Source organism: Lactuca serriola, chromosome 2 (genome assembly GCF_051521515.1).
Source record: "Lactuca serriola cultivar US96UC23 chromosome 2, Lser_US96UC23_V15, whole genome shotgun sequence".
NCBI classification, from domain to species: Eukaryota; Viridiplantae; Streptophyta; class Magnoliopsida; order Asterales; family Asteraceae; genus Lactuca; species Lactuca serriola.
The window spans coordinates 198378122-198393225 of NC_136409.1; the positions used below are offsets into that span (position 1 = coordinate 198378122).

The window sequence follows — 15104 nt, forward strand, 5'->3', positions numbered from 1 at the left end:
ATCTCATACTACAAGAGCTTCTGATAAGAAATCAAAGCTTCTGCTTCTCTCCGAGTTTCCACATGTAGATATAGAAAACTATCATACATCATGAATTGTTGAGCGTAATACAGGTTCTCGTATGCTTGGTTGTACATCGCTGCTTGCGAGATGTACGGTTGTAGTTATGAGCTCAACTGTGTGCTTTGCTGCAACTATGAGCTCGATCCCGACTGTTGGAGCATGTACAGGTTCAACCCCTGCGACTATTGATCATGGACATTGAGATGTTGCACCAATGACGAGCGAAGGTTGGATTGTTGCGACAATGTTGCTTGGGGAAAGGATCCCTGCAACTGTTGGAAGTAGGGGTTGAGCATTGGAGGTTGTTGAGCAAAGAGTAGAATATGCGACATGCCTGCTATTAGAGAGAAATGATAGCTTGACATTGGATGTTGTTCGGAGGATAGTATGGTTCCTGGGGACCAAGTGTTCATCCCCGCCTGCTGCGGTAGCGAGTGCTACTGAGAAACCATCGGGTGTGACTGCTGAGTCGACAGTTGTAACTACTAGGTCGATGGTTGCGACTGTTGAGTCGTTGTTGACTAAGGCGCTACAGTTGTGGTTGTAACCAGGTGCTCTGTTGTGACGGGTGGCGGTCGCCATAGGGTGGTGATTGTTGTTGTTGCGGTTCCTGTTATTGGACCTGGTGTTTGTATTGTTGGCGTGTGGGTGGAGGCTTGTCCGTTCGACGCAGATGGATGTGTGCCATCGAGCGACGACATTAATCTGAATGGACTCGTTTCTCCTCCGCCGGACGCCGTATATCCCTTTCCCATCATCGCCGACGTCTAGAGTCGTATCAAGGTTGTGACTCTGAGTATATGCCCGCATAACGCCAAATGTTGTGATATGGACCTTAGGCTTAACATCGTGACCTACTGATTCCAGTTGAGTAGAGCCCTGTAATCAACGAAGAGATAACGTTGGTCGACGTCCGGGAGGGAGTACCGAGACGAAGCTCTGACGGTCTAGTTAGTGTTTGTTTGAGGATAAGGTAATTAGGGTTTGTATGGAGAGAATGCTATCCCTTCTTGTGGAGAAGAAGGATCTTTTTATATTTGTTGTTCCATGTACATGATCCCAACGGTGCTTTTGTCCCGTATGGGCCGACATGACGTGAATAAGTCCCATTGGAGGATCGTGCACCACTAGTGGTCATCTGCTATTGGTGTAGAGTAATCAGAGGACAACACCTTGGGCACAATACGTGTCGCTCTAGGAGGCGACCAAATGTGTTTTGTCCTATTATAGACCGAAGATTGTCATCAGGAATTGGATCTGGGCGCGAGGGTGCCAATCGAGAGGGTCCTAGCGTGAGGGCCAAGGTCCAGGTCTGACACTAGGATAGATTTGCGAACGTTAGCTAGGTCGTCCTAAAGATAAAGATTTTGTTTTCTTTAATGTATTCATAGTAGGATACGTTAACACATTGATTTATAATGATTTTTGTGTAATTTACCATTTTATTTATCTAGTATTACCTCATAATTTTCATTCATGCGTTTAGCTAGGTCGTCCTAAAGATAAATATTTTGTTTTATTTAATGTATTCCTAGTGGGATACGTTAACACATTGATTTATAATGATTTTTGTGTAATTTACCATTTTATTTATCTAGTATTACCTCATAATTTTCATTCATGTGTTTAGTTTTATCTTTCATATGTTTTCCCCACCAGTTTTCAAGTCTCTTTGAAGTATCATTCGGAAGAAAAACCTTTAAATTTCAATGGAAATACAACTAAGCCTTGGTGATTGTCTTCTTCGATTAATCAAGTGATCACATGCATTTGTTAACACAAATCATCAATCTCATATGTAAGCCTATACTCATGATCATGCTTATGTGTTGGCCGATTAGCATACATAAAGAGATTGGTTCATTGGTTTTATACACACAATTTGGAGTTGTTAGAAGGAAGAAATTACATGTTTGATTTCTTCTCGCACTCGATCGTTCTCACCACTACCAACCTACTTAGCCTAATACAATGTTATCATTTCTTGTAACGATGAATAACATATATAAACGACAACACATCATATCATCGTCAAACAACTTGATAACATCACCAAATGCAAGAGGTTTGTAAGATAACCTAATCCCACTGCTCTAATTTGTTAAAGCTATCACTACACAAGATTTACATCAATAATAAGTTATACATGATGAATATTCTACAGATCATTTCATCATTCTTAATACTATATACTTAAAAATCCCAAAACTTGTAATTTCATTTCTATATAACTACATTATATATTTATATATAATCATTAAAATCTTCAAATTTTGCAAACAAATAAAAATTTGCAAAATAATAGAAACCTAAAAGTTCTTTGCTATAATAATAATAACAATAATAATAATAATAATAATAATAAGTTTACAAACTAAAAGCCATTTTCAAAGACCTTTTGCAAAATCTCTATACTAATAAAAGAGTAACTCTTTTGCCATGTGTCACCATATTAGACATTTTAATTAATGTGTTGACACTTGTCAATCTATTAGTTTTCCATTTTAAATTTATTAAACCTCCTCATTAATGTGATTCTATTTTAAATTTTAAATTTTAATTTTTAAATTATTGTTTTCATTAATTCACAAATAAAAAATATCTAATATATATTAAAAATTAATTTTATATATTTATTTGAATCAATGATTATAATTTCACATAACTAATAAAAATATCTCTTAAATTAATAATTTATTTAAAATAACTTATTAATAATTTTAAGTTTTTACTATAAAAGTTTAATTAATTTTATAACCATGGTTTACACGGGTTATAAACTAGTATATGATGTTTTTGTTGAAAATTTTGTAGAAGAGGGCGATTTCGTGATAATCCCGATTATATTTTGGCCATTGATTGACCCCTTGGAATTTTAACCTTTACAAGGGGTCAAGGGCCCAATGCTTTATTGTTAACTTTGTGTTAGTTAAGGGTGGTTTAGGTATTTACTATAGCTAAAGTGTTGTTAAGAGATAGAGAGAGTAAAAACTGGAGGCGGTTTTCACGGCAGAAAGGGAAAACACAAGGAGATGTCAACTCTGCAAATGCTCCTCTCAAACTCCCTCTAATTTCCTTTCACCTCCATCTCTCTCTCTCTCGACTGCAAAACCACACACGACGCAAACGCAATGGGATCGGCGGACGTTGGTTACGCGTCATCCAATGACGGAGCTCAACCGGCGCAATCTTCACCTCACAAACCGCAACCTTCTCCTCCTCCTGCTTCAGGTATTGTTAATATTATTCGATCTCTTACCTTCTGATCTACTTTTTACCATAAGTTTCCGAAAATGTCTATTCTCGTTTTCTAAGGACATTGTAGCTGAATGTGTAGATTCAGCTATGCAGATTCTCAAATCTATACTGCTTGTCATTAATGAAATGCAATTTGATTTTTGGCTTTCTTCTTATGAAAACTCTGATGAAATGGATGTTTATTAGGTTTAAAATAGATAGACATCTGTTAGAATTGAATGAAGATGCGTCTGGTATATAAGGTAGATACTTATTGGACAGAGATTATTAGATTAATTAGAAATTACGTTTCTCATACGTTGTTTCTCACTAGCATTGATCTGGATAACCTTACACGGTGTCTTTTACGTGAGCTAGTATAATTGAATTTGCATATAAATGGCGAGAAGCTAACAGTAGAATATCTTGTACGTTACATTAAATGGTTGTACAACTCCTTTCAGCCCCAAGAAGTAGCCCATGGTTCATTAATGTCCTACAGAATGTTACAACTAACAAAATCCAAAAAACTAGTTCTACAGCTATACAAACCAGTTACGAAATTTTACAATGTCTGCAAGTAGTACAGGAACCTTGATCCAAACAACAAAGTACTTTATTAAATTCTCCTAGCAAATTTATTTTCAGCAGGTATCCCAAATCTATTAATCCTGATGTTGCTATGACATGGTTGCAACAATTTTGTGAAATCTTTTACCATAAAAATCAAACTGGTCAGCCCTACAGGACCACAACTTCGAGAATAATGTGATACAGATATAATTCAAGGAGGAAAAGAATCAATTAGAGTTAGATTAACAGACACTAGTAGTTTCAATTAGAGAAACCAAGAAGAATGAGACAAGTGGAAACAGATGAGTGCATTATGTTGAAGAAGCTTGAAACTTGTTTTAATTTACTTTACTATGCTGCAGTTTTCTTGTTTCCTTTTCCTTAGATTTAAATTCCATCCCAGTCTCTGAAGCATTGAATTTTCTTCGTGGATTTAGTATATTCTAAAATGTTTTAATAATGATGCCATTATATGTCCAAGACTACCCAGACACCACATACCTGAGGTTTCTCGCATCAAATGCTGAAGCTGGTTCAATCATTGGAAAGGGTGGATCAACAATCTCTGATTTCCAGTCACGATCCAATGCACGAATTCAGTTGTCTCGAAACTATGAATATTTTCCAGGAACTTCAGATAGGATCATCATGGTATCTGGAACTATTGATGAAGTTCTTGATGCTGTGGAACTTATCCTCACCAAGTTGCTGAATGAAGTAAGTACTAAGTAGTCCTCATAACACAAATCACATTTGATTATTTATATGACATTCACATTCTAGTCTTAAATAGTATCATATAATTAATAATATATTGCCAATTAGTTTTATGCTGAAGATGGTGAGGAGGCTGAACCAAGATCAAAAGTTAGGCTAATTGTACCAAATGGCTCTTGTGGTGGAATCATTGGAAAGGGAGGATCTATGATAAAGTAAGAAATCAGAATCTTGTTTTTCTGCACATGATAACTGTTATTGACATTTTAGTTTTTTTTTGAAAACTTGTTTTTGTTTAATTCAGGTCATTCATTGAAGATTCACAAGCTAACATTAAGATATCCCCTCAAGATAACAACTATATTGGGATGAATGATAGGTTGGTAACAGTAGCTGGCACCTTACAGCAACAGGTGCAAGCTACTAGTCTGATTCTCTCAAGATTGTCTGAAGATCTTTACTATGTACAGTCTGTGGGTCCCCCGTTTCCATATGCTGGTACCCTTTCTTTTACTTAAATATATATCAACTTTAACCTCATATTAGTATTCATTTTTTTTACCCTTTTGCTTCTACAGCACCTTTTTACAGTGTACCAAACTATGGACCAAATGGTGCTGGTAAAAAGTTTCAGAACAATAAGGTCCGTTTATTATTTTCCTCCTTGTTTCACTGTGGTTGAAGAAGCTATGTGGTGATATTAAAAAAAAATACTTGTATTTTGCAGGAAGATATGAGTAATTCAGTGACTCTGGGCGTTGCAGATGAGCATATAGGAATTGTGGTGGGCCGTAGTGGTAGAAATATAACAGAAATTAGTCAGATTAGTGGAGCTAGGATTAAGATATCTGAAAGAGGTGATTTCATAAATGGGACATCTGATAGGTATGTTATATACTATATGTAGCTTTTTATTAAAGTCATATTAAAAAAACCAAGTGCACATTTTAATTTATTAATTAATTATTTTGTTGCAGGAAAGTAACGATTACTGGATCACAAAGGGCGATAAATGTAGCCGAGGCTATGATAATGCACAAGGTTGCATCGGCTTCATCTCCACCTCCAGCTGCGACTACTGAAAACTGAAAACTGATAACGAGGTTCTCTCTTTCTGTCAGTTTAAACAGGAACTTTTGCCATAAATCATTTTTATCCTATAGAGTTGAAACAAAACATACTGCCATCTTTGCTTTGTTATTTTACTAAATTTATGACCAGAAAATACACAAAATGAGGAACTTCTTATAATCATGCAAATTCTTACAAGTAAATATGAATTTGATGCAATTTATTATTCGGCTTACTGATACCATAAACTGATTAATATGAGAAATTAAATTTCTTTTAGTAATAATTTTATTGTTGAAAATTTGGTTTATGGTTTATAACCACCGTCATCATCACCTCCATATCCTGATCCATATCCCTCTCCATATCCAGAGCCGCTCCCATATCCTGAACCTTGCCCATTACGGCCACCTCCACCACCTCCACCGCCGCCGCCGCTACCACCACCACCACCACCACCACCATTTTTACCGCCACCACTTCCATATCCAGAACCACTACCACTGCCATACCCTGAACCACTTCCTGACCCATTCCCACTTCCACCGCCGCCGCCACCACCACCGCCTCCACCACCACCGCCACCACCTCCACCCTTGCCGCTACCTGAACCATATCCTGAACCACTTCCAGACCCATAGCCTGAGCCTGATCCACTACCGCTTGCTGACCCTCCACCACCTCCACCACCACCACCACCACCGCCTCCTTCTCCACCACCTCCTCCTCTACCTCCACCACCACTTCCATATCCAGAGCCACTCCCTGATCCATAACCTGACCCGGAACCCTGGCCATTCTCTGCAACACCAGAACCACCACCACCTCCTCCTCCTTGACCACCGCCACCTCCTCCCCCTTGACCATCGATCTTCTTAGACGATCTAGCAGCAAACCCAAGGTCCACAATAAATAACACCAAGAATGCAATGGCTATGATCTTTGACTTTGAGTTTGCCATCTTCAAACTCTGTAGGACTAGAGTACCTCAGTTGTGTTGTGTATATGTTCTCAAGCAATGCAATATGAGTTGTGAGCTCAATGTATATATGTGTGTTTTAGACTAATACGATACAATGAAATGAGTTGTGTGGTACAAACAAGAGCAGGAGACTTGGCTATTTATAGGCATTGCAAAACGCAAAATTCAAAAAGGTTTTCTAACTTTGAGCGAGTCTGGTATTCTAGTAGCTTCCAAATGATGGGAAATCGAAATGAAGTGTCTGATTTGAGATAAAAAGATAGTGGTGCTGGTGCTGGTGGAGGTGGGTGGGCGGTGGTGCTCTCTAGCTATGTTATCTCTTGTTGTCCATGCACAGTCATCATAAACCTTTCACTAAAGTGTTCTCCCACTTTTGACAAAACAAGCTTCAAAATTTGTCAATCTAATTAATCTATTCACACGACTACACTTGTCAACAAATCCTCCCACGTTTAATTTCTTTTTTAAATATACCAAACAGATAAAGTCGTTATTGGAATATTACGATGCGTGCTTAACATTAGTAGTTATAAATTATAAGATTTACTAACATAAGTTCTTAATTTTGAATAAATAAAATGAAAGAAGAAACAATTTAACAAAGATGATATAACAATCTTATCTGTCAATTTATAATTCATGTTTGTCTATTTTGTTTGATTTTGGATAGAAGTGACATATTGGACATGAAATATATATATACCTTAAAAAACATTTACTAGATTTTGCTGAATTTTAAGAGGTACACGCTTTTAAGCATCATATACAATAATTTTATGCATCGGAGAATAATAAATCTTATCTGGTCAAAGACAGATTTTGAATAGGTCTTTTAAGCTTATCTTCAAATTGAATGGGTTAAATATGAAAAAGTCAAATAAGATAATGATAAGATTTTGAATGGGTCAAAGTTTGACCAAGTGTTCCTCATATCCAATTGAATCGGTAAATACTAAATCTTATCCAGTCAACATTTATGAAAAAGTCAAATAAGATGATGATGATAAGATTTTGAATGGGTCAAAGTTTGACCAAATGTTCCTCATATCCAATTGAATCGGTAAATACTAAATCTTATCCGGTCAACATTTATGAAAAAGTCAAATAAGATGATGATGATAAGATTTTGAATGGGTCAAAGTTTGACCAAATGTTCCTCATATCCAATTGAATCGGTAAATACTAAATCTTATCCGGTCAACATTTATGAAAAAGTCAAATAAGATGATGATGATAAGATTTTGAATGGATCAAACTTTGACCAAGTGTTCTTCATATCCATTTGAATCGGTCTAATACGATATACACGTTATAAAACATTTCATATAAACTGGAAAAGGCGCATTGATCTAGCATTCGTCTATCATGAATGCCTTGCCATTGACCTCAAAACCTTGGTTCTCTCTCATGCTCGCTACCTCCTCCTTTGTTTTTCTTTCTATTAAAATCGAATAAGCCCAAAAATATCTTACGTTTAATCCTAGCCTGGATATAAGAAATCTCTATCTGTTCGTCATTTTGTTTAACAAATTTTTTATGTCATTTTGTTGATCCGCACCCGTCACTTTGCGCGGGTAAACGGCTAATATATATATATATATATATATATATATATATATATATATATATATATATATATATATATATATAATGGGCTAACATCGAGCTCGTGCGGCGGTGCGGGCACTTATCACCTTAAAAATGGATTTTAAAAAATTGTAAGCTTATATTTGCAATTTTGTCTTCTCGTAATTCTTGAAGAAAAAGATAACAAAAGAGCGAAGCATTAAGGAAATCCATTTGACTTATGTGTCGAAATGATATAGGTCATGTTTATTATTTTGATTTTATTTCCAATCGATGATCCACCGAGTATCGATTCCACTCCTATATCTGCTGTTGTCGTTTACCAAACAATCTATCATGTTATATATATACGTGTATTTATATTTATATATTAATATATAAACATATGACCACATGTTAGTTTTATTGTATGTTGATCGAAAAGCAAAATTGATTTAAAGGGTTCACGCGTGACAGATGTAGGAAGCATAGAGAAGGCAATTGATTTCATCTAAAAGGAATATTTAAGGGCACAAGTGCATATCCCACTTCGACTTTGAAATATGAAAAGGGAACCAATTCTATGGATGCATTTGTTTTCTTGTGTAATTAACTTTTTGGGTCCACAACCCTAAACAGTATCATGCCGCCAACCTCAACATGCGCCACGTCTAAGTACGGAACCAAGAATTTAAAATCATGGGACTTAAAAATATGTATAATGTATTTTATAGTGAATGATGCGTTTGGCTAGTTTCTCTCATCCATTTGCTGCTCTGCCAAGATCAAAATAAAAGTGTATATTAATTTTATTTTTAGGGTAGCACAAATTTTTTCCAGAATATTTGAATTTTTCCGGTTCGGTTTCGGTTTTAAACCTAAACCTTAATTAAATCCTTAGCTAACCTCAAGCCTTGTTATATAAAACTGAAGTTGAAGTAAATCGATGTGAGACTCAAAGTAGATATCAAATGAAACATAAGGATAACATGTTTATATAATAGATGAAAATGATTGAGTTTACATGTGTTTGACGATGTGGAATAAAATAGCTTGGAAAAAAACAAAGGTAAACAAATGATATGTAAGAAGCAAAAATCGATCCTAAGACCTTTGCTTCAATAAGAGAACGCCTTAACCACCGAACCAACTGTTTGTTTGTGTTTACAAGTGAAGAGTTGCGTATATGAACACTACATAAAACAAAATTTTCCTAAGACAATTACACTACCGAAATTTTTTTTGAGGGGCATCCCAGGATCCCCATGGATCCGCCCCTGTATCGTCCTAGCCCACAAGGAAGATCGTGCACTAGTAGGTACTCAATTGCCAACCGAGTTGAATGACCGATCTTGATTAGCAACGAGCCCTACCCCATAAGAGTGAGAACTACAACTATGACTTATCCCTACGATGCCAGCGCAAGACTTGAACCCGATTCAATTATTTAATTTGTCTAAAACCCGAAAACAATCTCCTCTTTGTTAGGGTGGATATTTGGTTTTAAACAAAAAACATCGAAAACTAAAACAAATCGAAACTGAATTCATAACAAACCAAATTTCAAATTTGGTTTTTGGTTTGGTTTCAACCAAACCGAATTATAAATTTGATTTATGGGTTTTGTTAATGGTCTAATCGAACCAAATTACCAAATTTAATTCATTAATTAACTAAATTATTAAATAATTTATATTTTAACACTTTAAATGTTAAATTAAAATTTTGAAAACATGTGTTCATTAATAATATTTAGCGTTTATATTTTTCAATTGGATTGGAATCCCAAAACTCTACAAATTATCTCTCTTTGTCCAATTTCTTCGGTTGTGTTCCAACAATAATCCAGTCTATATTTGAAACTTTGGATTTTATTTTTAACCTTAAAATGTGATTTCTTCAATTTCAAACCGAATTGTGATTTGGTTTTCTATTTGGTCTTAGATGCCTTAGATTTGGTTTGACCCGATTTTTGATTTGCACCCTAAAAATATTTCAAACCAAAGAAACCTAAAAATTATAAACCAAACTAGTTCTCTTCCATCCCCTCTGAAGCAACTACGCACATGTGGTCTTATTCTTTTTTTCAACATACATTTGCTATTTAACAATCGGGGTTTCGTAAAAAAAAACTCATATTTTTCTTTAAAAAACCCCTTAGTCAAAAGAGGGTGGTATTTAAGGCCTTTCAAGAGAAACTCGAGAAACCACAAACTCTATAATTTAAACTCTTTATGATTTTTGCAATTTCTTATGTTGTTACCGACGTTCCCAAATCTACGTAAACATTGCTCCGTTATTGCAAGGTAATATGGTTAAAGCAATTTCCATCTTTTTGTGCTCACCGAATTGAAAGGGACTCAAACACAAAGCTGCCAAAAGGTCCATAGACAGGCAATAATGTTGTCGCAGACCCTAAAATCCTTCCCAGAAGTCATCATCCTTTTTTCTTTGTTTCTAATTTTCACTCCTTCGTCAATGATCCTTCTTGGTTGGAGGACCTGATGCTCTTTTACATCGACAGGGGGGGGGGGGGGGGGGGTTGTTAATCTTATTTACTTGAATTTGCTAAACTAGTGCATATAGTCACAGTCAAATAACTTAATTTCTGCACATAAATGGTAAATTTTAACATGAAAGTCGAGTAAAATGCTTATCTTTGCTATTGTAATCATGGTATAAGGGATTTCATGACACCAGTGTTGCTGTAATTAAAGCTTATGATGGTTTCCATATATTTTCTTGATAGATGATGGAGGTCCAGGGGTAATTGGGAAAAAAATTATGAAGTAGGTAATGACTCTAAATCCAGAATGTGTCACACTTGATACACCAATTATCAATGACCTAGATAACATTCATGACGGAAATATTTACATCTTTCTGTTGTTGATAAAGGTGATTTTTAGAATAAATAGTTGTTAATGTTACAACAAATATCAAATAACCCTTAAGCTATTTGATTATAGTTAAGAACGCTAAAAAATAGTATGAACCATGACATGTAATTGATTTGAGATGACGTTTCTTGAGCAATCATTTTGTCGGACATCCAGGGCCGGTCCAAGCGTATGTGAGGCCCGGGGCGAAAAGAAACAAATTACCCCTCAAAGACAAATAAAATAAAGATTAAAAAAATATTATTTATTCTTCGGTATAGACATGTTCAATTAGCAATAACAAGCAAGCAAAATTGTTTATCTTTTGAACTAATTTGAGTTTGAACCAACTTTTACGCTCTAAAAATCATTTAGGTAATAATTTTCTTTTAATAATATACGTTACATAGCCCATAAATTTTGGACCCCCTGGAGACGTGGGCCCTGGGCGGTTGCCCGGGTTGCCCACCGTCTGGACCGGCCCTGCGGACATCGTGGTAGTGGGTTCTTGATGAAGGGATGGGGGTGAGTTTTATTGGAGAACTGCAGGCTAGCCGATGGGTTTCCTTATCCCATGAGTTCGTCGGTCTTGTGGATTTTCTTATACGATTCCTACAAGTTTGTAGGTGGGTGTTCCATTGGATGAGGGATTTCATTGGTGTTATTACCATTTTCAAACATGCCACCATCACCGAGCGCAAATCGTTAAATAAATACTTTAAGAGTAAATAAAAGCATGGTGGTTTCTGGAATCATAAGAGAAATTGGATTATAAAAGGACCGTGTAATTAGGGGTGCAAATCGTGTCATATTCGGGTTGGCGGGTCAAAAAATAGCAATCTAAACACGACCCATTTAATTATACAAGGTACGGGTTTGTGGGTTTGGAACACCAACACATATACGACCCGTCAAACCGTTTATCTATACGTATTCACAGGTAAGATTTGGGTTCGTGAGTTAGATTCCCTAAATAAAATTGATAATTAAACATCAAAAAAATTCCAAAAATTTAAAAAGATGTAAACATATCCGCATTTTAGAAAAGATAAGTCTTAAACATCAAAATAAAAATTAAAAACATTCATGCAAACATGTCCAAACTAAAAAACATTAATACGAACATAGATAAATTCAAGTGCTAATGTAATATCCATAATTTCTATTTTTTTCTCATAAAAACAATGTTTTTTTGTCAATTCTTCAACACAATTTTCTTCGTTATAACAAGTTTCAACCTTGACATAGAAACAATATGTAAAGTTAAATTTGGGGAAATTGAGTAACCTAACAAATATAAATGAAGTATTTGAAAACAATGACCCAATTTTATTTATTTATTTATTTATTTTGTAAAATAACCACTAGTCTGGAATATATCATTCTGGAGAGTTCTCCGGAACACCGGGGTAGGATTCCAGACAACTGTTCCGGAATAGATTTTATTTTATTTTTATTTTTTTTAAAATAATCACTTTGTTCGGAATATATCATTTCACAGAGTTGTCCGGAACACATAGTAGGATTCCGGACAATCGTTTCAGAATATTTTTTTAATGTGCAAAATGTGTTTTGTCTTAATTTTTTTTTTGTATAACTTTTGTTTTTATAAAATCTGGAATTGAACTGTAATCTTAAAATCAACAAAAAACTAATAAATACATAAACTTAAGGGATTTGTTTTAAGTAATATTACAATGTTCAAATGATCTTTGTCCTTGTACCCAATAAATTTTCGCCAATCGTTTACAATACGACATGGTCCATGGAACGCTTTTGCCATCTATTAAATACAATTTCTTAGTGATCAACATCTTTCAGGAACCAAAACAAAAACACCCCACAATCTCATCTACTATCAATTTCTTGTGGTACGTATGGGAACTTTTTAAGGGTCATGTTGAAACTCTCAACTAGGATTGCATCAGTTGGTTCGGTACCCTGGTAGTTGATACCCACTAGCAATTTGTAGATGTGGGCTCGCATACCTATAAACCATTCCTATCTTTCTGAGGCATATTCGCTCTTCTAATAACTATTGCATATAGTCATTTTGAATGTTTTTAAATCCAAAACACTCAAAAACCAGTGAACAAATGACATACTGATTGCGATGTAAAGCTACATAATTAATTAATCATAAAATAACATTATATTATAAATTACGATGACTTAGGTAATGTAATCCAAACACAATTACACCATATCACACTCTGCCGAAGCTGAGTAAACGGATCTGTCATCCATATCACTCTGGTCAAATGCATCAGTGTTGAAAGTTGTCGGCACAACCGTCCACCGAGCATCATCCTGTCTACGCTCTATCAATAATGAGATCCATAACATGATGTGCTTCCAATCAAAATTTTTGCAATTAAGTAAGTATTTTTATTAGAAGCGTAGTACGTAATGAGCACCCAATTATATACCTTACATAACATTCCAACCAGCCTGCATGACTACCCGCATATAAGCGCTTCCAAAACTCAATCGTTGGAATACCGGTCAAATAACATTGAGCAAACAATAGTGAACCATCATGTTCTTTATATAGACAGTGTACGGTAGGTTCTAAGAGATTGTCCAATGGTGATGGATGTTGTCGTGCAACACCTTGCCTCTTCATTTGTATCCATGGGGACTTATACCATATGGACACAACTTTTTGGCGCATAGAACACTTAAGAGGTGTTGTGTAACATCCCAAAAATACGAGCCAAAAATTTCATTTTTTAAAACATATTCTTAGCGAACCTTAGAAATAAAACGTTCACTGATCATATCATTTCATAAAAGTTATCTCATGTCTTGAAAAACATTTCATAAAAACATAATAAAGTCAGAGTACAAATACCCAGGAGGATCTCATAGTGCGGAATACAAGGCGTGTGTGTGATGGGCCGCTACTGCGCTAGCTCCTTCCCCTTCAAAGAAGAGGTACCTGAAACCAAAACTGAAAACTGTAAGCACGAAGCTTAGTGAGTTCCCCCAACATACCACATTCCATACAATCACATAACATACAAATATTGTCAGGCATATCTGGGTGCCCGACCTACCCCTTCGGTCCTCTCGACCGGATACTGTCTAGTATATCTGGGAGTTGGCCTCCCCTTCGGTCCTCTTGACCGGATACTGACCAGTATATCTGGGAGCTTGCCTCCCCTTCGGTCCTCTCGACCGGATACTGACTAGCATATCTGGGTGCTGGTCTCCCCTTCGGTCCTCTCGACCGGATACCGGGGACTATTTCACCCCTACTACTACCACATAACACATATATCTCATAAACTATCTAGCATGGCTGGGCATGACCTCCCCTTCGACCCTATCGATCGGTGTTCTGGGGGACTATCTCCCCCTATTGTCACTAGCACATAGCATCGTATCATACTAGCATAATAACATATCACAGGTAGTAGCAAACCTAGATGAATATCACAGAGACAAACATTTATCATACAATCCTACTGGTGGGCCGGCATTGTGGCCGTAGACCCACCACTACTGGAAGGTAACTCACCTCAAAGTAGCTGCTGATCTGCGTGGGAACTGACTGTCTCCTGCTGTTGCTGCCCCGGAAATCCTCCGGCTATAATCCCCACAAAACACTCAGTCAAATGATGCTAATCGACCTCAGGGTAAAATGACCATTTACCCCTAACTAAGCCAATAGTCAAAGTCAAAGTCAACTTCCAGTTGACCCGACTCGCCGATTTGGCCTGACAACTCGCTGAGTCCCTATCTCTTTGTCTGACCAGTGTCCCGTCTCTACTCGTCGACTTTGGCATCGACTCGGCGAGTTTTCCTTCTAAATTGATGTCCAAACATCCCCCATCCTACTCTCGATTTGTATGAACAACTCGTCGAGTTCGTCTTCATCCGAAGAACACTCTATGCTGAGACTCGCCGAGTTGTATGAACAACTCGCCGAGTCTGTTCTTGAGGCAAGAAGATTGCCTTGGACTCGCCGAGTCAGGGCATTGACTTGCCGAGTTTCTTCATGGGTGAGTCTG

The 15104-nt window shown here is 36.4% G+C and overlaps 2 protein-coding genes across 2 annotated transcripts; one reads left to right on the forward strand and one right to left on the reverse strand.

The window, feature by feature from the left end:
* The first annotated feature begins 3035 nt into the window (after positions 1-3035).
* On the forward strand, positions 3036-5864 carry BTR1L (binding to TOMV RNA 1L (long form)). The gene is made up of 7 exons (XM_079026241.1): positions 3036-3294; positions 4355-4590; positions 4699-4805; positions 4895-5088; positions 5169-5233; positions 5318-5475; positions 5568-5864. Exons 1-7 carry the CDS (start codon positions 3195-3197, stop codon positions 5677-5679), a joined length of 972 nt encoding a protein of 323 aa, XP_078882367.1. The 5' UTR covers positions 3036-3194; the 3' UTR covers positions 5680-5864.
* LOC145088048 (uncharacterized) lies at positions 5816-6814 on the reverse strand. Its single transcript, XM_079026242.1, has one exon. It carries the CDS (start codon positions 6620-6622, stop codon positions 5969-5971), a length of 654 nt encoding a protein of 217 aa, XP_078882368.1. The 5' UTR covers positions 6623-6814; the 3' UTR covers positions 5816-5968.
* Positions 6815-15104: the final 8290 nt, after the last annotated feature.

Coding starts and splice junctions, on each gene's coding strand:
- BTR1L (XM_079026241.1), top strand. CDS start 3,195: ATGGGATCGGCGGACGTTGGTTACGCGTCATCCAATGACGGAGCTCAA. Junction 4,806..4,894: donor AAGGGAGGATCTATGATAAA/GTAAGAAATCAG, acceptor TGTTTAATTCAG/GTCATTCATTGAAGATTCAC. Junction 5,476..5,567: donor ATAAATGGGACATCTGATAG/GTATGTTATATA, acceptor ATTTTGTTGCAG/GAAAGTAACGATTACTGGAT.
- LOC145088048 (XM_079026242.1), bottom strand. CDS start 6,622: ATGGCAAACTCAAAGTCAAAGATCATAGCCATTGCATTCTTGGTGTTA.